Here is a 27,383-nt window from a genome sequence, read left to right as displayed (position 1 = left end):
ACATTATCTGCAGAAAAAAATGCAAATGAATATCCCATAAAGCAGACCGTATCAATGCAAAATGAATACCACTTAAAACTTAAGAACAAATAACATCATTGCTCCCATTATCTTTTTATCTGTAATTTTCACAGGAGATTCAATAAAGCGTTATGAGGATGCAGCTGGCATCTAAAATTCACTATCAGACAGACGATGATGTGTTTACATTGCCTACTGTGGCCAGTTTTTGAAGAAGGTCAATCCAGAGATTACTTAAATTAAATCTAAATTGTAATGGTCTACAGATGCTTGTACTTAATATGTTTGGCTTCATATATGTTATTAATGAAAACTCAGTGTAACTCTATGCACTTCAAACTTTTGAAGCCACTGTTTTTATTTATGCTTCCAGATGCATAGTTTCACAATAACTGTTAAACTAATGGAAATTACTGCTACATAAATGGGAATTCATAATCAAACAGCCAAGCTGAATACTTCTCTGTAAGTATTCTTTGTGCTTTAATGCACAAATATTATTATATGGGTCACATCAAAAGGGAAGCACTGTCTGGTCTAACACGTTATGGATGCTGTGCGCAGCTAGACTTTTCTCTGATTTGTAGCATAAGGAAAACATGCAAACCAAAATGGTCATTATTCAAATGTATGCCATTCACATCCATTTTGTTGCTTTCTTTGAGAAGTGTAGCAAAATGGTTCCAGAGAGGACAACTATAATAATATCTACACTAATACAATATACACGCATCGTCTAAAGCCACAATTTTCACTTTCATCAACATATCTAAAAACAGACAAATAAGCAATGAAACAAGCCTGAAAAATCCTCCAGAGCACCCAAATTCATGTTAATATGTGGAAAATAACTACCCTTTTTATATTACTATTTTTTTCTTACTGAACCGGGAAACTGCCACACTGTGAAGAATGTGTTTCAAATGTTTATGTTCAAACTGTCTCCACGATGTGGAATATCTCTAAAACCAACAGATACACCAATGTAACGGAGGCAGTTACTTTGTAAGGCTTTTTTAAAATAGCATAGCATGAAACTCAAACTGTCAGTGCATAAATTACTGCTGCCTTGAGGCTGCAATAACTTATGCATCCTTGTATTCACCCCCTCATACACCTCCCCTTTCAAAGAGAAGCTCAGATCTCCCCTCCCGCCCCCATCTCCCCACCTCTTTGTGGCAACCGTTACAATGTCATTAGAAATACCCAGGCTCGGCCCTTAAGTGTGTAAGTGAGGGAGGCAGAGAACTGCATAATGAATGGCAGAAAAAACAAGCAGGAGGGTTTCAGGTTTTATTTTCAAGAAATCTCTGCACAAATGTTATTGTAATAATTATGTGTTCATATAACTGATTATTATTTGTCTACAGCCCAGCATAATTTGATTTTATTTCTTTAATAAAAACTTGATCTAATTTGAGGTTATCATTGTCAGTTCATGGACAAAAACAACTGATCGATAATGCTAGTACTACTAAGGAATAGGCAATTCTATCTACAGAGCAATTACTGACACTGGTGTAGTCAGCTGAAAGCTTTGATCTTGCTGAGTCAAACAATGTCAGAGGACTGTCTTCTTTATTTTTAATTTCCCTCTTTTTGTCCTTCTTTTTTCCCGCTCCCTTAAAGAATAAAGCCTTATCTTGCTAATAAAAGATGTGCTAAACTGCACAAACTGAAGGCTAACATTTACTCCTAAAATCATCATTTCCCCTTTTTTAAGCAGGGGGGGAAAAGCCAGCAAGAACTAAGATGGGTGCAAATAGCACTCTTTGATCTTGAAACACATTTACAATATCTTTAGTCTTAGGAGCAGATCATGACACAATCCAGTCTAGACTATGATGGTGTTATGTGTATATAATGCTGGCAAAATAATTAAACTGCACTGAAAGGATTCTATACTGCAGTTCTGACTTAAACTCATCAAATTAAATTCTTCATGAATTAATTCACATAGATTGAGGTCAATGAAGTATATGACTCTGACATTTCATAAAGATGAGTGACAATTATGGATTCTTTCATATACTTTAGATGGCTCAGCAGGACATAATAGCAATTGAAAATTACATCCAATAGAAGAAATATATTGTTTATATCATAACTTTATCCAACATTTTAGTTTATTTGATGTATTCACCCATTAGAATCACAAATACCTGGGTACTAACTACACCACTCATACTGAATTGAAGGCACTCAAGACTTTTAATAAATTGCTTTCCCATGTTAATTCCAAGACTGCATCATTATTTTTTTATCACCTTATATATGTATTTTATTTACATACACCACTGTTTTTTATCAATTTACAAGGCCATATATAGCCTTTGCTACAAAAATGACAATATTATGCCCTTACAGTGATCAGCATGAAACATCTTGCTAAAAAAGACACCTGAAAGTGTCTGCATTATTTGCTGTATTTATCTGATGGCTTCAGAGTGTTTAAAGTATTATAAAGTACCCTGCAAAAATCTTTAATGACCACTAAAATGGTCATGCACTTTCCTCTCTGGAAAAGTCTGCTTAACTATGACTTTGAGATCTAGACAGCTTAAGAACAGCTCAGAGCCATTGTCTTTGAGACTGCTTTGTACACCATGTCACAAGGAGAACATGAAAGGAGCTAAATTAGAATAGCCAGAAGTGGCTTTCACTTTATAAACGAAAAGGAGGCTCAGTTAAATGCTCGCAACCTAAGTGCTGATTAAAAATCACCACAACCAAACAAAGCAATTTGGATCTATCTTTGGCTTGGTAGTACGGTTCCATGTAGCGTATGGAGTGGCTGCGCTCCCTTACAAACCCACTCTCAAGTACTGTTGTGAGATTATCAAAATCTGAGTTATCGAAAATGAATTATTGTTCTCCTGAACGTGAATAAAGAGTGGAGAAATAGCTCACAACTTTGTAAGCAGCAGCAGAAATGCTATAAAGGTATTAGGACTTCATGCAAATAACAGTATTCCTCTTGTATCTGGTATGTGCACAGCCCTGGCAATTCACTGCATATTATTATTATCAGCATTGACAAAAATATCCCCAAAGCAAACAACACCTCAGGAGCTCCTAAGAAACCTTAACAACCGCTGCATGGTACCTGTTAACCTTTCCAGACTGATGCTGTTTTCTCACGTCAGCGTGGAACCGCGATGCTCAGAGCTCACCACGCGCTCCCGGCTCCAGCACAGATCACTGAGATGGGGCAGAGAACACAACCCGAGTTGTGTTTCCAGTAGACACAGTTCTGGTTTATGAAATTCTTCAGTTTCAGATAGGATGCATTAGCCCATACCGTTCACTAAACTACTACCACCTTATCAAATGCACCTCACCTCACTCAGGCTCCATCTTGTTCACCTGGAGGGAGCACAAATGTACTTTATGTGCAAATCCAGACTCCACGGCACACCTGCTTTGCAGAGCCGTGCCTGAGGAATCCAGCCCTAAAAACTGAAGGAGAAACACTTCAGCAATAAAGGGGATACTTTGCTGTTGTAAGAGATGACAACTCTGTGCTTAATCACTTTAACAAATCGAAGAGGGGCCCTGACTAAACGCTGATCTGCTGTGCAAATCACTGACTGGTGATTTGTTTCTTTGCGCTGCTGACAACCAAGGTAAGTCAGAAATATTTTTAAGAGCAAAGCAACAGGCTGTGAACATGATGAGCTCAGGATTGGGAGAAATAAAACCTTAGGTCACCTTTCTCTCCTGATGATGCTTTGCATCGTGAATCAAAGCAAAAGAGGTGGCCAGGAAGAGCTATGCATCTAGAGCTAAAGAAATGAATAATTACTTGTTACTGAGTATAAAATTCATGTCAGGAAATTCTAACTTTTTTTCTTTAGAGATTAATACTTAATCACATTATGGAGGTATTTTCATTCCACTATACTACAGTAGTACACTGTCTTATACACCTTCTGAAATGCATGCTCATGGTACTGTCCTACTGTGAATTGCAAGAAGGAGAGTTTAAAAAAAAAAAAAAAGGTGTTATTTTAAATGTCTCATGAGAAACCAGAGAAAGATCTATCTCCGTAAGAGAAAAATCCTTTAAAAACTCCTTAACCTAAATACAATATGAGGACATTTTACCTGCCAGCTGAGTGGGTTTGTCATAAATGCATTCACATTTAGTTTTCTTCTACAATGGCATTCAAGTCATCCTTAGGCTTAGAGAGATGGTTGATATTTTCTGGGAAGAAAAAGGCATGTGGTCAAACTGGTTTGGTAAATTGTCTAAAGTCTGAAAGAAGAAACTACACCTAAAAGAGACAAGTGCCATAGATGAAGGAAGGTATTGAAGCAATAACCAATGGATTCCTTCATATAAACTCCACGACAAACACCACTTAACTTACCTTAAATGCAAAGCTTCTTAGCTTAGTTTGTTACGGAGAACTTTGAATGTATAGATGTCTGCCATGGTGATTGTGGAAGCTCTGTTCAAATGCCCCTGTGTTAAGATCAGAAGGGTCATCTCCAAGGAGGATCTTACAGTAGGCATCTGCTGTGGACCTCCATACCAAGACGAAGAGCCAAGGAAGCAGTATTTGGGTCACTTAAGCAAGCTTCAGGTCAATAGAACCTGGTTTGTATGGGTGACCTCAACTACCCAGACATCTGTTCAAAGAACAATACAGCAGCTCACATGTCATCCATCAAGTTCCTGGAATGCGCAGAGGACTGTTTCCTCATACAAATGTTAAATGTGCCAACTAGGAACGAGGCACTGCTGGACTTGCTATTCACAAACCAAGAAAACCTGCTTTGTAGTACCTCGATTAGTGATAGCCTTGGCTACATCGTGAGGTTCGGATCCTGCTCAGTCCTAAGACAAAGGTTTTAGATTTTAGAAGAGCAAACTTCAGCTCGCTCAGAGCTCAGCTGGGAGGGATTCCGTGGGAAGCTTCCATGGAGGATAAAGGAGCTAGTAAGTACTGGGAGTTTTTTGAGAGTGGTCTCCTGGAAGCACAAAACCACTTCATTCCCTTTAAAGGTAAGGGAAGTATATGGAGCAAGAGACCCCCTTGGTTTAACTGTGAGCTTCTGAGTCTGCTCAAAACCAAGAGAGAAGCATACCTGAGATGAAAAAGTGGACGAATACCCATTGAGAACTACAAGGGTATAGTCAGGGTGTGCAGAGGTGCAGTTAGAAAAGCAAAAGCTCAGCTTGAATTGAAACTGGACAGATATTTCAGAAACTACAGGAAAGGGTTCTTCAGCTACATAAACAACAAACAGAAGAAAAATATTGATCTGCTGTTAAACAGGAGAGGTGAATTAGTCACCAACAATGCTGAAAAGGCAGAGGTTCTCAACACTTTCTTCACCTCTGTTTTTACCAGCACTGATGGGCCGCAGGCCTTGAGAACAAAAATCCAGGTTCACACAAACACAGACCCACCATCAGTGAAGTAAGAGTTGGTATGTGAACTATTACAGGAGCCTGACCCCTACAAATCGATGGGCCCTGACAATATTCACCCAAGGGCGTTAAAAGAGCTGGTTGATGTTGTTGCAATGCTGCTTTCCATAATCTTTGAGGTCATGGAGATTGGGGGACTTTGCAGAAGACTCCTTCTGGGGCTATCACAACTAAATGAAGCACGCACATGGTTGGGAAAAGCCAGCATGGATTCACCAAGGGCAAATTGTGCTTGACAAACCTTGATCATCTTCTATGACAAAGTAACCTGCTCAGTTGATGAGGGGTGAGCAGTGGACATTGTCTACCAGGATTTCTCCAAGATTTTGAACACAGTTCCCCACAGCCTCCTCCTAGACAAACTGATGTGTTCTGGTCTAGACAAGTGGTCTGTGCGGTAGGTGGGGAACCGGCTGACAGGCCTCAACCAGAGGGTCGTGGTCAATAGCTCCTTTTCAAACTGGCAACTGTCACAAGTGGACTGATACAATACCCAACACAGTTTAGTATCTTCGTAAGTGATCTAGATGATGGGACCGTGTCATTCCATTAAGCCATAACAGCCTGTGCTCATTCCACAGAAGTTCTTCAGCTGATGAATGGTTCATTTGCCTGGGCTGAAGATCTTCTCACTATCACATCATGCTCACAAAAGTGTGAACTCTCGTTGCATATGTAAGGAATCTGTTCCCTCATTGTGAATAAGAAACAACCGTCGTTCCACAAAATACCATGGGCCACCAAAAATAGCTGTCACTCAGGTTAAGAATGAACTATTTCTAGGTGAAAAAAGATGCACAGGAAGAGTAAACATACAGTCAAGATCCAGTGAAGGGTGATAAAATTTGCAAACTTGTAAGAATACTAACATGCTAAATACTGCCACCTTAACTGCATTAATGTATAGGATGTCAAAATGTTTTTCCGTTGGAAAACACGTGATAACCAGAACAAGCTACTCCACTGAAATGGGTAGTAAAGTTCATATAGTAATGCAATGTTACACATCTTTCTTTTTGATACATACCTGAAAACTGCTTCATCTTGATTCCATTACTAAACAGTGCTGCTTTCTTCAGTGCTACCCAAAGTATCAACTCCTTTATGCCGACTTTCAGTCAGCAAGACAGTTCACTTCCATGAACAGAATCAGCACAACTCCCCAGGTGAAGCTAGAGTGCATTGCTCTGAGCATCTGGATGCCAAAGCCACCAAAGGCTTCCAGTCTTTAAAGCTATGCTGCATACACAGATGCAAAATAATAAAGTGATTTTAAGTAAACTAGATCTGTTGGATGAGATGGGGTAAATAAATAGGTTTCATAAGAACTTACTGACAGTCCTTTGCGCACAGGTATTCTTTTCTGCAGCCTTCCTTTCTAGTCTGAAAAGTCCCATTTCCTCCCCGAGCCCAACAAACTCCACCTCGTCTCCTCTGGTTCCAAGCGAAGCCTTTCCGTCACCTCTAAGCCTTGGCTTTGTGTCAAGCCCTTGTCCTTGTCAGAGCAAAAGGGCCAACAACCTCTCACGTATCTTTTCAGCCCTTCCCCCCTCCACCTGCACTTGGAAATGGAAACGTGAGATTCTGACCATTTAAGCCTTGCTGATACACACATAAAATCAACAGAGAACAAAAACTTCTGCCACTTAAATTACTCGTGCATACAATAAAAAAATTAAACGTGACGGGTATACTGAAAGCTGATAAAACATGCATATTTATGAAATGCTAAATATTTAAATGCATGCATTTACACAAGTCAGTTTATAAATACAGCCTTCATCTCTAAGGCATGGGTGAGTGGCAGTGCTGCTAGCTCTCCTCTTTACTATGTAAGATATTCATGGCCTCAGCTCACGTTCCTGAGAGATCAAGTTGCTTTCATTAGGACCACAACAGTAGCACACATCCAGCTTTAGGCTTCCAGAAATTATTTATCCAGGACCTTCCCATTCATAGTCTGTATCCTGAACTTTCTGAATCAGTTCTACAAACTGATTTCACATAAAGCAAGGACAGATTCTGATGCTCTCTCAGCCATAACCATAACACCCTATCCCAACACCATCATGTGTAGATGGAAGAGCAGATGCACATCATCACCCCACAAGCAGTATCGGGGCTCTGTCATACCATGCTCTTGCTCTGGTGTTCCTGCTTTCCCTCATGAATGGGCTTACACACTTCCTTATTCTCAGGGGCTCCATAAAACAAGACACAAATTTGTTGCACATGTGCAGTTACTCCCCTTGTTGTTGGAAAATACTGCTGACAGTGGTGTGTCTTCCAACAGCTTCAAGGGATGCTCAGGCATTCTGCCTGGGCATCTCAACACCAAACTGAACCCATCGTGTACATGAAAAACTTGTAAAGAGGCACAAAGCTGCAGTACAGAATACGGCCATGAACTCTATACTGTTGGTCTTCAGCTGCATCTCGAGTCTTGCCAGTATGATACATCTCATGCTGGATGACTTTCAAAGTTGATTCACTGCTCCTGTTCATAAGCTTGAAAAACGGTTTAAGTGATTACCAGGGGTAAGCTAAACAAATAGCAGCTAATGGGAAAGATCAGGAGAAAAATGCTTAAGGCTCTCAGTCCACCCAAAAACCAGCCAACATCCATTCTCCCACACAGGGTCTCAATGTTTGTTTGGGGAAGGATCAGTAAAAGGGCTTTCTTCTGTATCTGTGTACCACAGAGACCAAGATAAAAGCAGTCTGTATGAGACTTTAGCGATTTCAGAAGAAATAAATGGAGAGTGATTATGAAAAGCGAGATTTAACTGTTCAGGCTCAGATTATTTCCGAACACATTTAGGCAGTAAAGTCACAGAGCAAAGCAATCCTGGAATATTTCAGTAAAGGTTCTGGCATGTTTCCTGAATAGAGCCTTAGTTCATAGATTATACTGCTGAAAGCAACGAAGCAATGTGCCCTAAATAAGAATGTCAAGATTTGCCTCTTTCACGGGGTAAATCACTTATATTTCATACAAACATTGCTAAGCAGTATCTATGACTTTCCATTCTATATAAATACAAGTTCTAGGCATTATAGGATGGTAAAAATGCTCTTTCTCAAAAAGGTGATAGCATAAGAAACAGATCATTTTCTTATTGCACATAACTATATAGAGTATAATTGTTCTTTAAGTCTAAATAATGGATTTTTTACCATAAGGGTCTTTACACTGTCTGCATTCTCTATTGTACCAGAGCTTGAAAACTTGAACCTATATCACCTCCTTTCAAGCAAAGCCATGCAAAAGATGCAACATTTTGTGACCATGCTGCAAGTTCCCTCTTGCCAAGATCATGAATTCGAAGAAAATTTCTAGATGGTATTTACTGGGGCACATGATTTTTCAAATGTACAGACCTGTGATGCCTGCTCCTGTGATATGGAGGCTGAGCCTCAGCTCGGGAGGTCTTGCCAAGATTTTATTCCCTGCTGCGTGTTTCCCAGTACATAAAGAAGTAGGAAAGAAGAATGAGACAGCTCATCTACATAGCTACCTAAATGCTAGCAATTGATATTGTCTGCGTGTCATCCCCATGATCCTGGGCTGCTGTCCAAAACACTCTTGCAAAAGAGCCAAAAAACTCAGAAGAACCAAGGTTTGCAGTAACTCTTCCCTGTTTTGTCACCTTTGGTGTTTTATAGGCTTCCAAACATGCTTTGTATGTTCCATTTCTCTTGACCACAGACTGATACTTAAAGAAGGCAATGTCAAGATTTTAAATCCTTTCATACATTTTAAACTGTAAGCAAAATACATCGCATCAACCTTACAGGTGCAACGGAGAAAAATTAAAAGTAGTAAACAAGAATTACAATTTTAAAATGGAACAAGGTCATGTTGAATTTTGAGAAAAAGGTGAGCCAGCCTTAAATCCTTTTTCCTACATTCAATGGATTCAGACCAGTTCTTCAGCTAATGGAATAACTCCCCTGCTCTGAAGAATAAACAAGTTAACGAACAGCTCAGCTATTGATTGTTTTGACATTTGACTGTTCAGCAGGTGCTGAATTCAGGGTTTACTAACGCTGGTGTAGTTGCTACCACCAGTTTCTTTTTCCCTGTATTGAAGAATGATCTTTATAAATGAAGATAGAAATTTCTGACATGCAGAAAGACAATACAGAGTTTAACAAATGAGCAATGTGGAAGGAGTTCTTTTGCACCTGCCTGCTGATGGAAGGTGCTTATAAACAGGAGTCAGTCATTCTGTGTTGGATTACATTTTTCATTGCTGTTTTCAGCAGCGACTCAGTCCACCAGAACCTGACATTCCAAATCCCTAGTAATCCACCGGGTACTAAAGCAGATTCTTTTTAGATTCCACAAAAATTAGTCTTACCTCAGATGTTTTGCAAAAAATATTATGTTCTATGTATCAATAATTTTCAGTGCAACTCTTATTTCACGAAAAAAAAATAAATCCATGAATTTAATTTTGTGGAAGATATAATGAGCCTGGTTCTACATACTGCTTCTTTTATCAGCCCCAATCTCTCATTCTCCAGGGAACGCAGTACAGAAGTGTCTTGTCCTTTGATAGCAATAGATAACTAACCTCATTTTGTAAAAGCAGAACTAAACAGAAGAGTTATTCTTTGTCTTCAGCAGAAGCAGTGAATCAGACCTCATTGCCTTGCACTGAACCTAATTTAAGGCAATTTGATGCCTTGCGAATAATCGAGAAGCTTACAGTTGTGCCTTTTTTTTTTTTTTCCATGCTTCTATGAAGGTTTATTGACTATATAAGGATCAAATAGGGGGTGAGCTGAAATCAGAAACACAGTATTCATTCATTTAACTCTGCTATAGTAGAGCAAATTCAGGGTGACTCAAGGGACACAATGTCTTGTAAAACATATGTACTTAATATAAGGGTCATAAAACTTATTAAATTAAAAGCTAGGTTAAAAATAGGAAGAAAATTTATGCTGCTGTCTAAAATAGCAATAATTTCCCTTTGGCCTTTCCCTTTCCTAATCTAGTAGATTTTAGTTGTTGTTTTTTTTTTTTTTTGTCTCTTTACCTGGCACTTCTTTATGCAACGAGATACCAGAAGGGTTTATATTTAAGAGGCCTAGGACAGGTCATATTTTCTGAAGCTGTATTTTCAGGTCTTCTGCATCCTTACCCATCCGTTATGATTAGCCCAAATTTTTGTGATTCTGTGGCAGTAAGGATTAAAGATGTAATTGCTTTTAAAGCAGGTATTTTCAACTCTTCTTAGCCACATAACCTGGGGCTTTAGAAGAACACTTCTGTCCCTCAGCTTTCATCTAGCCAGTGTTAAACAATTAAAAAGAAAATAATATTAGCCAATGATAACCCTTATAACCAAAGCTTTTTTTTTTTCTTCTTGATTTTAGGTATTGCTAGATACCTACTGACAAGACTAAATCAAAACCAAATCACAGAAGAATCTCAGGTTTAGAGAGGTATTTGCTTACAATGCTATAAAGACTGCGATCTGTCTGCACTTCTGTCTAGTCTGAGCTCCCATTGTGTAGGTAGGCATTACACAAACCGAGCCACTTTTCTGTCCTGTGATGACTCCAGTGATCTAAAGGAAGAGGAAGAAGACTTGATGCACATCACAGAAATCACCCGGTGTGATTTTTTTGAAATGATCTGCATGACAGCAATCAAGGTGTTTGTGCACAGTAGGTATGACAAATCAAAGTAACTTAGGACAAAATGCCTGTGTTGCACTGACAGATGGAAAGCGAACAATCTGTACAAAACAATGTTTCTCAGGCAAAAATAAACTGAAACATTACTTAAGAAACATTATGGAAATTTAAATAAACAAAAGCTTTGGTATTACAGTCTATCGTACCATTTTTATAATTAAATGAGAAATGCTTCACACTTTCATGCAACATTAAGATGACTACGAAAACCAGAAGCTTACCTCTCCACACATTCACACTAGTGTTACTCTGGTCCACTGACTCCAGTGGAGTAACATCTGATTTACAGTAAAGTAAAGCAAGAGGAGAAACAGACCTAAAGACTGGAAATAAACCTGACATAATCCTCAGCATGAGATGCAAAAGGTGACTTTCCTGACAAGTGCTACCCAAATTCTTAATAGCTTTCTGTATGTAACCCCATCTCATTTCATCCTGACATAATCTTAATTAGTCTTAGTTCTACTGCAGAGAAGCCTACTGAGGCAGTTAGCACCATATAATTAATCAGATATTTTGCACGCATCACAGCAACCAACAGTGTCAACTTACTGATGTGAGCTAATACAAACAGAAATCAACCTTGTCTTTCCCTTTCACATGAACTAAAAGCATGTGACATGGAATGAACACATGACTATTTCTTCTATACACTTCTTAATGTCCTTTCTTCCCTTAGCAGCCATGTCCTAATGCATCATTACTCTCTGCAAAGTATAATTTATTTTTTCTGCTAGTACTAGGAAAAGAACACTTACAAATTTTAACATATACAACGTACACGTTACCTCACTGGATTAAAAGCTTCACCACCTATCTATGTAATTGTAGATTTTAACTTTATTCTATTGTTTGAGATTTATCTTTTGTCTCCATTGCAGGAGCCAAACATCACACAGAGGGAAACCGTATGATTATATGATTTGATGGCAAAGAAAAAAAAACACTGCTTAAGGAAAACAGTTTCATAAAGCTGATTCTCCATTCTCCTAAGCTTAAACTAAAATAGTTCAATAAGCAGTATAAAACCACAAGAAGGTTTATTCAGTTTCGTATGGCATCTGTAATATGCTGCAATATTTATTAACAGTAAATGCAATGTTTAATACATGGCAGTATTTTGCTTCAGCAGAACACTGTAAAAACACTTGCAAGAACAATTTCGACCATAACTAATATTCAACATAACAAAGAGTAGTCTAATGTTTTGAGATTTCTCAGATTCACTAAACAACAGTGAGATAATAGCCTTCACATAGAAACGCAGTATTTAAATGATAGTTTGTTTCAGGAGCTGACAGTAAACTGCTTAACACCTCTGCAGCGTTTGTGCCTGAAAGCAGTTAAGTATCTAAGATAGGAATTATTAAAAATTGGGACATCTCTAGTGTTTTCATCTCCAACGGTATCTCAGCACAGGATCATGTACAGCCTATTCACTACCCGACAAAGAAGTCATTCACCATTAGTATTGTTTAACCTCTTGGGATGTGTTTTTGTATTTGAAGGCCTATCACAAGAAATTAGGCAGCCCACTGGAATTGCCAAATGTTTCAGGTGCTGTCATCCACGATTACTGCTCATCAAACAAAGGAATCTAATGTCTATTTCTCAGTATGTAAGTGCCCTGCCTCTCCCTCCTATATGAAACTTCTTAATTTATTTTAATTCTGGAAGAATATAGCAACTGTAAGTCTAAGATTGCTATGAAATTTGTTTTAAGCTAATAAACCAGCAGCAACTGAAGATAATAAACTGTTCATTTTTGTTCCCATTTTAGCAAATGGCAAATATGTTATCAAACACAGCAATGAGCACCTATGTATAGGAAGAAGAGATAAGATGTGGTAAGTTCATCTCTTAAAAACTCAAAGCCCATCATCAAGCTACCTATATGCACTGATGCCTCTTCCACCCTAAAGACACGCCTGTCCTTTATCTTCTAACCCTGAGCTACATTTTATAATCCAACAGTCACCTGTGCTGTCATCTAATTCAGATTTTGCACTCTGACACTCTGAATGTCTGACATAACATACGGCTAGCATAACATGCAGACAAGCCATAGCAGGTTCACATGAGATTAGTAATTGTAAGGTTGTGAGTAGGATGTGATTGGGAAGTCAAGACAAAGGGCAGAAGGCAACAGAGGTTTTTTGGGGGGCTAATTCTGGGACTAATTTTGCCAGCAAGAGCTGTGTTTTAACCTGTGATTAAAATCTTAGTATGAACAAGGCAAAATGAAGCCTAGACACAACCTAAACTGTTCCAAAGAGGTTAGTCATCATAAGAAGCTCATGATTAGACTGTGTCTACCTAAAGATTGTACACACTGAGAATTGTATAATAATGGAAGTCTGAGTCCGCAAATCTTCCCTCGTGACATCCATTACTATCTCCGTCTGATAGTCGTATCATCTAGACACATTCTAGTGAAACTCCCACTGTTTTGGATTATTTTTTCAGTCTGAAGTGCCAAATTTCTTATTAGGCATGAACTCGGTAAGTGATGCACCTCTTTCCAAAGCAAACTTTATTCACCTGAATCATGATTAAGATTCATCAGTCCTAGAACATATAACATTTTACTTTATCATATGCTGTAAATTTATCACTTTTGGTCACATCAAACCTTTCTTACTCAGACAAATGACATTCACAGGAGCTTTCATTTAAAAGTGGACTAAACCAGAAACATGGATGTTTGGGTAGTGGTTTTAAAAGATTTAAAAAATAATAGCATTCTCAACTTCCCCACACTTTCCTACTTGATCTCATAGCTAGTGTTTTTCAATGCTAGAAATATTTAACACCTCTAAATCACTCAGAAAATTCTGAAGTCTTGGCGTTTACCTAAAATCAGACTAAAAATTACTTTCCTTCAACATACTGTATGTCCTTAGTTGGGTAACGCTATTAATCTTCAGCGTGAAAAGCACAGCCACTGACGACTTGTTCCTTATCAATATGCAGTAGCCTAAAGTATCAGAACTTCGTCATGGGAGCTGCTGTCTAATAATCATAATCATCATAGAATATAAAAAACAAGTGATGCACAGTAAAATTGCTCATCACCTGTGGATGAATGCCCAGCTAGTTCCCGAGTTGTGGTGCCCCCCTGGCCAAATCCCCCAGTTTATACACTGAGGATGATGCCACATGGTATGGAACACCCCTTTGGCCAGTCTGGGTCAGCTGTTTTAGCAAGGACTCCCTCCTCACGGGCAAGGCAAAGCATAGGAAGCTGAAAAGTCCTTGACTTAGTATAAACACTACTTAGTAACAACCAAAACAATCAGTGCTTTATCAACATTATTCTCATACTAAATCCAAAACATAGCATCTATACCAGCTACTAAGGAGAAAATTAACTCTATCCCAGCCGAAATCAGGACAGCCAGGAATGGAATCTAAGCTTCATTGGCTCTATCCAGACCCATTTGATTTGAAGAAGATTGAAGATTTGTTAATCATAAAGCTACCGAGAAGGACAATGGCACACCTATCTGATGCAAAAAATGCTGCCCAGGTGAAATCTGTAACCAACTAAATTCTGTACTCTGGAGCAGGTGACAAGAGCTGCTCCACTGAAATATGCAAGATTCCTCACAGAAAATGGTTTCTGATGCTTAGATCCCTTTTTGAAAAGATTTGCTACCTTTGGTGCTCTTAGTAGTTAACAATTGGCTTAAGCATGGAAACACTGGTTTTAATATGTTTTCATTTAGTAAAACACAACTCCGGTCATTCTTGTCACGTACCTAAAATGACATTTGGATATGCGTGTGACATATCTAGAGCATTTTTTTCTCCAGCAGAGCCCTAAAGCATCTTATGCATTACATTCTTAGACCATTTTTGATGCCTAGACATCTCCAGAGTGTATCTTAACATGGATTGCCTTTGTCCAGTGACAGGAGAAATGTGCCTTTATGTAAAGCGATGTGGGATTTGCAATGTTACACACAGTGGAAAGTCTTGCTTAACAGCCCACTTCATAGTGCTAACTTTATTTATTTTGCAAGGACTCAAAAATCCCGGCAAGTGTTGAGTCTGCAGTTCCATGGAAACCACGTATTCCAAATTGAATGCTTACACTGCTAAGACTATTCTCTAGACAATTTCTTTACAATTGATCAGTAATATGAAGATGCCTTCTTTTCATTTATACATTCATTTTAGTTTCTTCAGGACAAACTTGTTTTCTAGGACCATCAGAATGTGCTACCTGCATCCAGAAGAAAATTGGGACGGGCTGCACATACTGATACTGGTAAATACTTATAGCAAGTTATCAAAAAAAAAAAAAAAAAAAAAATCACTCAAAGTGATGGTGCTTACCCCGTTCTGTGTCATAGAGGTACACAAACTTTTCCCACTTATAATGAGTCAAGAGACTCAAGATGGCTCCTTTTAATGCTGGCCGCATCTGGATGACAAACTGCACATCTGCATCTGTGGGGAAGCTAGGCGTGACGAAGGATGTGTGAAGGGCTCCACAAAACGATGTCAGTGTGTTCATTGACATCTGGTCATAGAATCCAAAGATGGCATAAACTCCTCTGGAAAACTGTGAACAAACTAACAAAGAGAGGCAGGGTTGTTAAAATCTGACATTGAAAGTTCGTTTGAGTTCATTCTAAGTATACTGAAGTAAATCAAAGCAATTCCGAAATTATTCTGTATGGTGCAACAGATGGAATGAATTCATGAGATAATATATGCTAATTTCTGTGTAGCTCTGAGTTGTACCAACTCTGTCACAATTAAACCGCCTGAGCACATTTTTGATTGTGATTTGTCCTGCTATATTGTTATAATCCACTAACCTCTCCATATTCTTTAAAAACAAGCATGCAATTACATTGCTTGTCTGTAAAATACCTCCCCTCCCTTGAGTAGCACCTTGAGAACCCTGTTAGCAGCTACATAACAAATAGCAGGTCTGCCTAAAAGTCAAAATGGTGAGATGCAGTTTTCCCTGTTTTCTACCTTGATTCAAATCTGGATGTTTTATTCCTTTATAGTGCACAACTCTGAAACTTCTGTATGAAATCTGGGTATGGTCTTTTTCAGTGAAAAATTATGCTGGATTCTTCACCAAGTGTTAAAATCTTTCAGAAGCGATCTGGAAAGTGTACGGCTCATTAATGACAACAAAAATGAGAAACACGTATTGTTGCTTCATGGGACAGAAGCTGATATCCCTTAACCTGGAGGCTTTTAGTCATTAACCATTCTGGTGTCCCAAGGAACTCATCTAGTACTAGAAAATAATAGAAATGCAGCCAAAGGTGGTTTTTTTCACTTATCTGGGGAAACACTTTATTTCTCATACTTTTATAGAGATTGAACAACGAACATTTCAGACAAAAATGAAAAGTATTTCAATTTATAGATGTGTTCAATTTCATGGGAGTTGCAGGTAAAAGTTTCTTTGTTGTTCAACTCCGTAGGAACAGAGCAAACCTCTTGAGACCTTGGGTTCTTTCCATGGAGGGAGACTGGATCAGAGATAGTGAGGGAGCCTGATATACGAGATGCTGGGGCTCTGGTCCATAATAAAGATTGTGCAACTGAAATACACTACAGCATAGCAGCTCTTCTAAATCAAAACATTTCTGGACTGAGATGAGTGAGTCCCGTTTGTAATGAAAATAAGTTTCCCAGAAAAATGTTTATCCAACATTAACAATTTCGCTTGTCAAGAATTGGACTTAACAACAATTTTCAACTAGCCCCTTTAACCACTTTTGCCAAAACACTGGATATTTAATTTTGTAAAAAGCAAGAGGAAGTAATTACCAGTAAAGAGGACATGAATTCTATACAGAAATATGCAGCATCGTTACTTCCAAAAGTACCATCGTGAAACATTTCCTACTATAAATGCTACCATTCAGAATCACTAAAGCCTGTTAAAGTAATTTTAAAAAGGATTCTCCACAATATCAGCTCATTGACACAGCATCATGGATAACACCTCAAATAGGTAGTCAGGTGTGAAAATTCGATTTTCTTCCTACAGATCCAGATGCAAAAATAGAAGTGCTATTAAGGAATTTCTTTAAGTATTTAAGCCACTGCAACAGGACATGACCAGTCATGGATAACAGTAGCAAATAACAGCTGGTGTAGACAGAAAAGAGACACACATGAGACACAGAAAGGGAATAAGTAGTAGTGATTTCTGAAAGAAAAGTTTGTGGAAGTTCTCAACCCCAGTAAAGAAAAGATATAAAATAAGTTATAATACAGCAAGAATTTATTCCCAGAGGCATGACTGAGGAATTAAATACACTGTTTCAAAAGGCATTTTGTTAAACTATATACCAGCAGGATATAAAGTGGAAAAGCTACCATAAAAATTATCTGCTGAAGTAACAAATAAAAGGCACTAACTTCTAGGTGAAAAAAAAAGGGGGGGGTGGAAACTACATTAGAAATTCTGGCAGTCTCTAAATCATTTCAATGGTGTGTAAACCCTCTAATTCCATGGGAATAATCACTGAAGTGGGGCTAGCAGAGCTGGGTGTCCTCACATACACTGAGTCAGTACCTCACAAATCAGGCTTCTTTACATATTTATTAATGGTCTAGTTTACTAGCTTTTTATGTAGCTAGTACTGCGGAGAAAGCAGAGAACAAGTATTCCAGGAACACATTCCTTCTTGCAATGGAAACAAAACATATACTCAAATGTCTCCTGACCCTAAAACCCAAGTATTTCAAATGATGAGGTGTTCACCCATTGTTCCTTATCAAGCACAGGGCTCGGGAATATTTTGAACTGTGATTCCACTGAAATCTCTGAGTATCTGAAAAAAGAGTCACAAGGGGAGTCAGAAAGCCTACCATGCTATCCGAGTGTAGGACTATAACGAAGACTGAAGATTAGCTCGGATTAGGACTGCTAGTTCCCGCATGGCATGGAGTCAGCAAGGAGAACAGGAGCAGTGCTAATGGTGACTGGCAGGGGCCAGGTCCAGCATGGACCAGTCCCTCTGCATCACGCTGGGAACCAGCTGAGAATTGGTCCAGTTTGTGCTCTTTCTTGTTCTTAGAGATACACCACCTAGGGACTGCGGTCGACAGCTCAAAAATGGTTCAAGGTTCTTGTCCTTTGGACAAAATTCTGTCTTGCAGGGATGTTTTAAAAACACTGAATTAAGGTGTATCTATTTGCATAGTAGGTTGTGCTCATTTACTCAAAGAGCCCATTCTCAATTTGTGAGTCATCTGAGAAAAAAAATAAATCACAGTCTGTGAACAACCTGACCATAAGCAACACCTTCTCCAAATGATACCTAACACCAACACAGAGCTGCTGCTTGCATGGAGCATCCCAGACGAGGTGAGAGCTTCTAATTTGTCCTTTCAGATATTTGCAACTTTTTTCCTAAAAATTCTGTAGGATCACCAATAATACCTTCTAACAAGTGTGTCCCTCTGCCCAGCCTTACTTCCCCTGATTCAGATTTGTATTCACTGCAGATCTTTAAGTTTTAACACTTTTACAGACTGTCTTCTAATAGTTTTGAAAATTTTTTGTCTCTTCAGCTCCTCTGCTTATTTCTTATAGCTTATTCTTCCCAACGATCTATTCTGCATACACTGTAGGGTGCCAATTCAATTTTACTGGCCCATTTAAAAGGCAAACAAACCTTTGTTTTTATAAGGAGAAGATAAAAGGCCAATTATCTTGGTTCTCAACGTTCATTTGCATTTTTGAACTCACAATTTTGTTACAATTTAATGTAATTTTGTAGCATTAGGTCTTTTGTTTAGTTTGTGACCTAATCTCCTATGTGATCAGATGAACCTACTGAACATCCATGAACCCACAGCCATATTGCTACTTGTTTTCAAAAAAACAAACAAGTAATTACATTCATTTAAATTACATTATTATTCTAACAGCACTGAGCCATAAGCGAAATTTTAAGAAGGCTAACTAAACCATAGCTTTAAGCTCTTTGCACAAACTGCTTTCTCTCGACAATCAGAACCATCCTCATGTTCGAGTAAGCATTTTGGTATTGTTCCTTAATAAATCACAGTTGATTTATGTTTAGTGTTTCCTATGTGAAAAATGCAGATGGCCAGACACATACTTTGCCTGTTAAAGAAGTGATTTTGACAAATCCTGAGGCAACCTCATCCCTCAAAAAGAAAAACTTTTTTTTTTTCCTGAGTTACGCCTTTATGAAGCGGCTCTTAATTATAGTTATTAATACTGTAGATGTGCATCCATTTCCAAGGACAGCACATAACCAAGTTGCTTTATAACTTGATCTGAAAAAGTTGCACGCTCCACAAATAAGGGACAGAGGTCCTGAGCAGCCGTTAGCCAACAGGGGATCATAATAAGCCATTATTTTGGCATGAGGTGCAAGGTGAAAACTTATTAATGGAGACTTAACCCTGGGCTCGTTCTCAGAGTAAGCTGGCTGCCACATCCCATCATTTTCAGGGGAGGAAGGGATAGTATGACAGAAGCCTGTGAATTCTCAAGAGAAGATAAGGAACTTCCAGGTCATGAGAGACTGAAGTGTTTCCTGCCAAGGAAGGAAAATGCTCAGAGCCAGAGTGATCAGAGTGGTAAGCAGAACTTAAAATTAACAAACAAAAAAAAGGCAACCAAAAAATCCAAATAAATAAAAACCCAAATAAATATAATTTTTTGTTTCTGTACTGAATAGCAGCTAAGCCATCTTAGAAGTCAGTGTAATTCAATGAACCCCAGCCTTCTGTTTTACTAGCAGTTCCATTCTCCCTCCAGTCAAATCAGCCCCACCACAGAAACTTGCTAAGATTAACCAGATGTGATTTTTTTTTTTTCCGCTCAGACCCAAGGAAGGCTTCAGGCCAGAATCTGAAAAGATGCCCCATTTCACACAAGTTATTAGATGTTTTGTGTCTTTTTAAAATTTATTTTTTGCTTTCTAATGGTATTTAGTTCTTCTACCTTTTAGTGACTGTGAGTATTCCTGACACAGCAAGGTTGTACAGGGGCTGACATTTCTGCTGTCTATTGCCTGGAAGCTAAAGTTAAAAATTCTCTCACAGGTTTTTTTTTTTTTTTTTTACTTCCAGTTCTTACTATAAACAACTGAAGCATTACTAGGAACAAGCGGGCTTGGATTTTGCTTGTTTAAAGAACAGATGTATAAAGCCAACAAAATAAATATGTTAATGGGTGGGTCTTAATACACCATTTCCAGTAGATGATATCATTAACAAGTGACTTGTAGAAGTCAGCAGGATCCTCCCAGGCATGAGAGTCAGTGCACTTCTGCCCAGGGGGGTAACAGCCTGGTAGTTTTGGAGTCAGGGGTTGGAGGCTGCAATATCCCAGACACTATTCCTCTTCATTACTGTTTGTATGAACAAATAATTTCCCCTTTGTTTGTATCAATTTCTTATAAAATACGTCTGACTAAATCAGCTTATGTCAAAGGGGCACTGTAAGGCCTGCTTTATTGATAATTATACTGCTCTTTGGGATGAAAGGCGCCGTAGGAGCACAATCACAACTGACGTTATTGCATGTTGCTCATACCAGTTCTTTGGTTTTGTGTTCTGTGTTTGCCTCAGCTGTGAAATAATTTTATTCCCTCCACTTTCCTCTGCCAATTGTCTTGGATTCCAGACAATTCTCACTGCCAGCCTCTGCCAACAGACTAATGGGACTACTTTATAATGTTTTAATATACAGCGTATCTCAGAGCTGTTGCTATTTTCTGTTTAAGGCTCCATCCTGTGACTTTCTTGCTGTAATAATATAAGGGTTATCATTAATGTCACTTCATACAGTAAGCATACAGGCTTTTAGAGAGACCAACAATGCCTCTACTGCTTTCTTTCCCTTTTAAGACACTGAAAAGATACACTCTCTCTACCTTGGGCCCTGAGGAGATCAGCACAGCAGTGCCCCCAAATGCAGAACAAGCTACTTTTGGGGGCTCGAGGCAATCAGACTTGGAGCTTCATTTAAAGAAAAACTCACATTAAACATATTAAAAATTAAAAATGAAGTGAACTGCGTTTACCTATGGCAAATAAAACAAGCTTTTGCAATTAAATTGTTAAGACTGAATTCTGTCAAGAAGAAAATATTCCACTGAGTTGTTTAAAATTCAATTGTTTAAAAAAAATTATTTACTCTTGGTACTTCATTTATGGCAACATTTTTCTTAGTGATATAACAGCAGTGTGTTTTATCTAGTTCTTTTTATAAAGAACTACTCATCTTGCTTCATTCTATCTTGTGCCTTCTTCAAATATATACACTTTGAAGTGTTTGCATTTCTTTTTAGAAGAGCCAATAAAATAACTGGAAGGGAGGCATTATTAAATTACAAATGAAAGGCATAAGGATTAATCCATTCATATTTTACAAACCATTTACCGGAAAGCAATCCAAAGCAAATGTCCAGATCCAAGCATCCCCAAACGCTCCTTGGTCAACACCCCATTCAAGACAACTTTGATCACCCTATCACAACTCCATTATACATCTCTAAATTAGTGTTTATTTCTTACCTGCTTTTCAGCGTGACCTTGGAACCCTGATCAAAATTACAGCTCCTGGGTGCTGGGAGCGGTACAAATACATTACCACAACCTTGGTTTCCTTCAGTATGCCCAATTATTTATGACATACACGATTTGACTCATTAAACTTTACACATTTTTGGCCTTTATATATACTACTACAGTCAAATAAAACCCTAACAATGTACATGAATTTTCTGCGTGCTGGATCTTCTCTTCACACCGAAACATTTGTGTGAATTTTATGAGCATATGAAAAATGCCAGCTTGCAACAATAAAAATAGGCCACTTAGGCTGTAACACTGCTAGTAGGAACACCAGCAGCATGAAGCCTCATACACATCACGATGCCAATAGGTGCCTGTCGAGACCTGCAGTGACCTGCTCATGAGAAAGAAGTGCGTTATCTGAAGTCAGATCCTTTTAGACAGAAAGGCTGATGAAAGGCACAGCTACAGAAAGCACTGAGACAGAAAGGTAGCTGAAGTTCTTTCAGGTCTGATGTACTTTGTGCATTAGTGTAATAATGGTCAAGGTAAACCAGGTCCAAGACATCTCTGCCCCTAAACTGCCAAATTGATGTATTTGCAAATAAGAGCTTTGATATTTTAAAAAAAACTAGCTAACATATTTAAAATGTCAATGACAAGGACATACTTGAGCACCAAACTGTAATACAGACAGAAAGTCAGGTTGAACATGACCTTGATTGCCCTTAGAAAGCTGCGCTTAGCTTTCTGGAAGGTGTTCTTCATCTAGTCAGAGAGCACCCTGCAGGTGGCCTGAGTGGCTGGGAACAGGGTATGCTACTTGTGCTGCTGTTACCTGCCTGCTTACTCCTTCGTTCTGAAGCTGCTCCCAAAGCTAAGACTATGTAGTGTCTGAGCTACCTCTGTTTTCAGGTTACTGGCCGCAAAGCTTAAAATAAAATAATAAAATTTTGTAGAACCTTGATGAAACTCAAAACAAAACATGAGTATCTTGTCCTGAAAACCTACAAAATTACAATATATGCTTTGCTTTTCATTAAAAAAGCCCCAATCAAACAAACAAAAAAGCAACCCCAAAGCTCTGCATTTACAACACGTATCTGATGGTGAAAGAAACCCAGGAGTCAATCCACCCAGTTTCCAGGAAAAGTATCAGCCTCCTATCAGTAGGTCCAAATTATAAAAAGATCTTGTTTAACTGGGATCACTATTACACACTGATTTTTTTAAAACACCATGGATTCAGAGTTCTATGAGAACATTCCTTTTGAAATGCTATGAACCAGATTATCATGGCTCAATGTGAAATATAATCTATTGCAGTTTGAAGGAAGCAAAATAGAGTTTTAAAGCTTAAAACGGATTAAAGGTGAGAGGAGATACATACGTGCCATACAAATAAACTGATTTTTTTGGAGGATGATTTAAAAAAATGTTAGGTATTTGAGGACTATACTTAAGTATGTGCTGATCAGAATACTACATTATCTTGCTTGTGTCTTTACAAGATGGAGCTCAAGCTCTCAGATCAGGCACCACAAATTATAGCCAACTTTCCTATTTTTAAACCCATCCTGGCAATCCATGATGTTCTACTGTTAACAGACCACTTTTCATCCTGATCCCACCACCACCACCACCACAAGCTGCTCCACAAGGGAGAATTCCTTTTTGTTTTAAAGGGAAAGCATCAAATACACACCCCACACTTTAAAACGAAAAGCTCTTAGAAAGAAGACTTCATAATACACACTGTTGCAGAACTCAGATTCAAGTGATGTGGATTTGTGTTATTTGTGAGCTCTTCCACTTACTGCCTACACTGGTCCTGACACCAAAGGACATACTTGCAGGAGGAGCAGCAAGAGGCTTCTCTTCACAGGCAATTCAACTCACTGCTGGAGAGAAATGGAAAGGCATTGGTATCTACCTTTGGTGCTTTGATGAAGAGCTGTTTCTGCTCAGTTTCTCCAGGATAATCAATGCCTTTCCAACACCAGCAGTATGTGCAAGGCCAATGCTCTGCTCCTGATGGGCAGCCCCATGATCCTGGATGCTTCAGTTCAGGCACTGGCCTCAAGTTTAGGGAGTGTTAGAGACTTATTGTGGGGATGTAAAGCAGTTCATTGAGCTTTTCCCCTGAAGCATGGACGATGAGCTAACACCTGTGTGAGGGAGCCAGAGGACCTGGCAAAGTTTTCCCCTGGCGTCTAAATATATTCACAGCAAACAGTGATCATTCATGTTCTTCACACGCAAGACTCCAGCTCCTGTTTCGTGACTAATCTCTGCAGAAACATGGACAGTGTGCATGCAGCACAAATATGTAACACACACTTGAGCTAAATAACTTGTTTCCATCTGTTGCACCATTTGAAATGCTTTTCATTTTAATCTAGTATGTTATGCCAGCATGCTGTGATCGCTTTGGATTGTAACTATATCTCTTATTTTCTGAAGCAATTTTTCTAAAACTGTAGGTTAGAGGAAAAATATGAAAAACCCTATTCTTTCAAAAGTTCTTCAGTTACAAAACAAAAGGAAATTTAGAAGCCAATTACTTACAGGAAGCCACTAATACTAATATGCATATTCTAATAAACATAGTAACATTTAATAGTTCAACATAAAATCAGGAACGTTTCTATAATTTTATTCAAAGTAATAAGAGTTCCACAAGATATTAAGCACTCTGCCTCGGAATAAAAAGATCTGGTCAGAAAAGTGTTTTTAATGTAAATTTGACAAGATGTGGTAGACCAGGGAGTATCCAAGTAGCTACTGTTATTATCCTCAGAGACGACCTATCTCACATTATTTCGTCAATACTTTAAACAACAGGCTAAGAGAAAAGCAAGCATTTTGTGATATGAAAGAAAGAAAAAAAAAGTAAGTCACACCCATCAGAGAAGAGCAGCATTTCACAGCTGAGGATGTTGGGCAGAACACGGGGCTGAATCAAAGCACAGCAGTTAGAGGCGACGCTGTGCCTCAGAGCTGAGGATCAGCAGCAGCTATCTCCAGCACCCCCATACACTGAAGGGATTTCTTATTTCATTGGAACATCCCAGTACGTAGGAAGCAAAAAAGCGGAGGCATATTATTAAATGCATGCTTGTTCAGCACATCCTTCTCTAAGTGATTTCAGAAGTTGACTTCATTCTGGGCCACTGTGGTGAAAGGCAATAAATCAAAACAAGGCTCTGGCAGTGTGATGAAATATGAGCTGAGTCTGCTGAGGTGGTGCCATTTATAGGCCTGTGGGGATATATTACAGAGGATGAGATAGAAGAGGGAAAATGGCAAACACACCTGGAATCACTGAATTGGGTAAAATTCACCACGAGGTAAAGGCCAGGATTAAGTCTGTCCAAGGAGAAATGGGATGTGATCGCCAAAACAGCAGCTGCGTAAGCAGCCTCCAGCTCCAGAGGGTTTCCAGTTGGCTCCATGCACGCAGAGCATGGTGCTGGCTGACAGACAGCCCAATTTACCCAAAGCAACAGTCCCTAATGCTTTCCTGGAGGTTCTGCAATGATATTCCGGCAAGCACTGTCACTGTGAATACATCTTGGACCAGTGAACTGGATTTCGCATTTCCTTATCTCCTCCCCCTGTTTACTCAAGGTCATGGGGCTACACAATTCTCACCCACTCCTCGTGTCCCACTGCTGCCAGCTTCTCGGTCTGAGAGACTTCAGATCACTTAATGCAGAAAAGGAAGCAGAATGATTGTGAAAACCTGGCTTGAGTAGCTGTCTGAAGATGCTCCTTAGGGGTCCAGTCGAGTGCCCACCAACACCATTGGAGAAGCTCCCATGGAATTCAGGGAGAGCTGGACTAGAACTGAGAGGCTGGTCCAGCACGTTGAAAGAGCAGACTACTACAGAACTGCAAAACCAAACTCCCCTTACAAAAACAAAAGCCCCCCTCCCCACTCATCTAGTTTTATTCTTGGTATCGTTTCCATCTGCCTTACAGTCCAGAGACTCTTTGCTACCAGCCTCCTGGACCTTCACGATCACATCTGACAGTAATTCACAGACCAGTACCCTCAGCTAAGCCAGTGCCTTATTTACAGGGAACAAGAAGAATATTATTCTGTATAAATTATGCATAATCACTATTTATCAAGCTGGGTTAATTGGCACATAACAAAAGAGTTGTCTGGTGCACAGCTGAATAATGTGGAAGCCAAAATTGATGGAAATGGTACAGCAAAAGCCTGATTGTGAAAGAAAAGTCACATTGCTACACGTTAATTCTTAACCAACTGCTGCCCTTTGAGAAGAGGAGGGGGCGGCCAAGTGAGACAGGCCTAGTCTGAAATTTTTTGTTCATCTCAGATGGTCTGGACAGATTGCTGTAGCTTTAAATACTGGTTCAAAGTCTGCTCTCAGCCAGCTGTACAGTGAAATGTTAACCTGGTGCAAATCTATTGTTCTTCTGTTCTCCATAAGACCCTGCTACATTCATTAGCAGAGAACAATCTTGTTAATCATCAGCAAGAGCATGAGACTGTGGCCTGCAGGGGGACATGTGAAGTGGGACTCTTCCTATCTTCTCTTGACAGAGAATAGCTAAATGCCTCATGCTGGAATCAGACTAGCAGCTTTTTGGTTCTACTCAAGAGGTCCTAGAAGTCTCTTAGAAACCTACAGTGTCATTAGACAGTGGCAGTGCGGGGCAGCACTTGAATTTCTCTAGAACCGCACAAACCTAAAGAACCACAGCTTGGTCAACCTTATTCTACAGGCACAGAATTGCTTCACTGACACCATAAGGCCTTAATAAATGTCCTAGATCCCCAAACTGCGTGCATAAATTTACACACACTTAGGTGTTTTGATGAACACAGACTAAAGTATGTGCACAAGACACTGAAATCAGAGCTGAGGGTCAAATTACTAAGAAGCTCACTGTGGCACGAGGTCCCCCTTCAGCAGTGCATCACTGTCTACCTGCCCTAGGGGTATTCAGATGATTTAATCCGATTTACACAATGGCACTTCCACACTTCCCCAGCCTCTTCTCTACTAACACCTACTAAAATCTCTCCTAGCAGGAATACACCTGTACATCAATGACTTCAAAGAACAGCCCTTTCTCCCATCTTTCTCTCCCAGTGCCATGAGTTTGAAGGTATTTTATTCAAAACCACCATCCAGGCCAGAGAATATTGCTGTGATCTCATCATGTTTGTAGTCTCATCAGCATAAATACAAATGAATGCAAAACCACAGATATTTTAAAAAGAACACCTAGATTACATTGCCTCTATTACAGCCTATCTACCAGCACCAAACGACTTAACTGTAGTGGTTTGGACGAAAGGTGGCAATACATTTCCCTGTCCTAAGGAAAGTTCTCACACAGCTGTACCATGGCTCTAGCTCTGCTTTCCAGAAGACCATCATCACCCTGAAGGCTTGTCCCTGTTGCTGGTTATCCCTTGTTTGCAGCACCACCTCTTCTGGGAGGTCAAGCACTGAGCAAAACTGCACTAAGGAGAGGAAGAATCTTACAGAGATGATAGACTAGAGAGAAACATCACCAGTTTCAGATGACATGACAAGGCTCTGTAGGTAGGGAAGCCCTTACTCACAGACGTAACCATGGGAGGAACTCTTTCATGAACTTCATAAACTCGATTAACTTTTCA

The 27,383-nt window shown here is 39.1% G+C and overlaps 1 protein-coding gene across 3 annotated transcripts in view; it reads right to left on the bottom strand.

Moving 5' to 3' along the window:
* Positions 1 to 27,383, bottom strand: part of GRIA3 (glutamate receptor, ionotropic, AMPA 3) — a 151,872-nt gene that overhangs the window by 102,501 nt on the left and 21,988 nt on the right. For all 3 annotated transcript variants that reach the window (XR_001413457.1, XM_014955100.1, XM_014955099.1), the window contains exon 3: positions 15,515 to 15,754. Coding sequence is in view for 2 of the 3 variants with exons in the window: in XM_014955100.1 (XP_014810586.1) it covers positions 15,515 to 15,754 (240 nt within the window). In the remaining variant the exon portion in view is untranslated. The remainder of the gene's footprint in view (positions 1 to 15,514; positions 15,755 to 27,383) is intronic.

Source organism: Calidris pugnax, unplaced genomic scaffold, assembly GCF_001431845.1.
Source record: "Calidris pugnax isolate Ruff unplaced genomic scaffold, ASM143184v1 scaffold38, whole genome shotgun sequence".
In the NCBI taxonomy this organism is placed as follows: Eukaryota; Metazoa; Chordata; class Aves; order Charadriiformes; family Scolopacidae; genus Calidris; species Calidris pugnax.
This window is presented reverse-complemented; position numbering and strand designations above follow the sequence as displayed.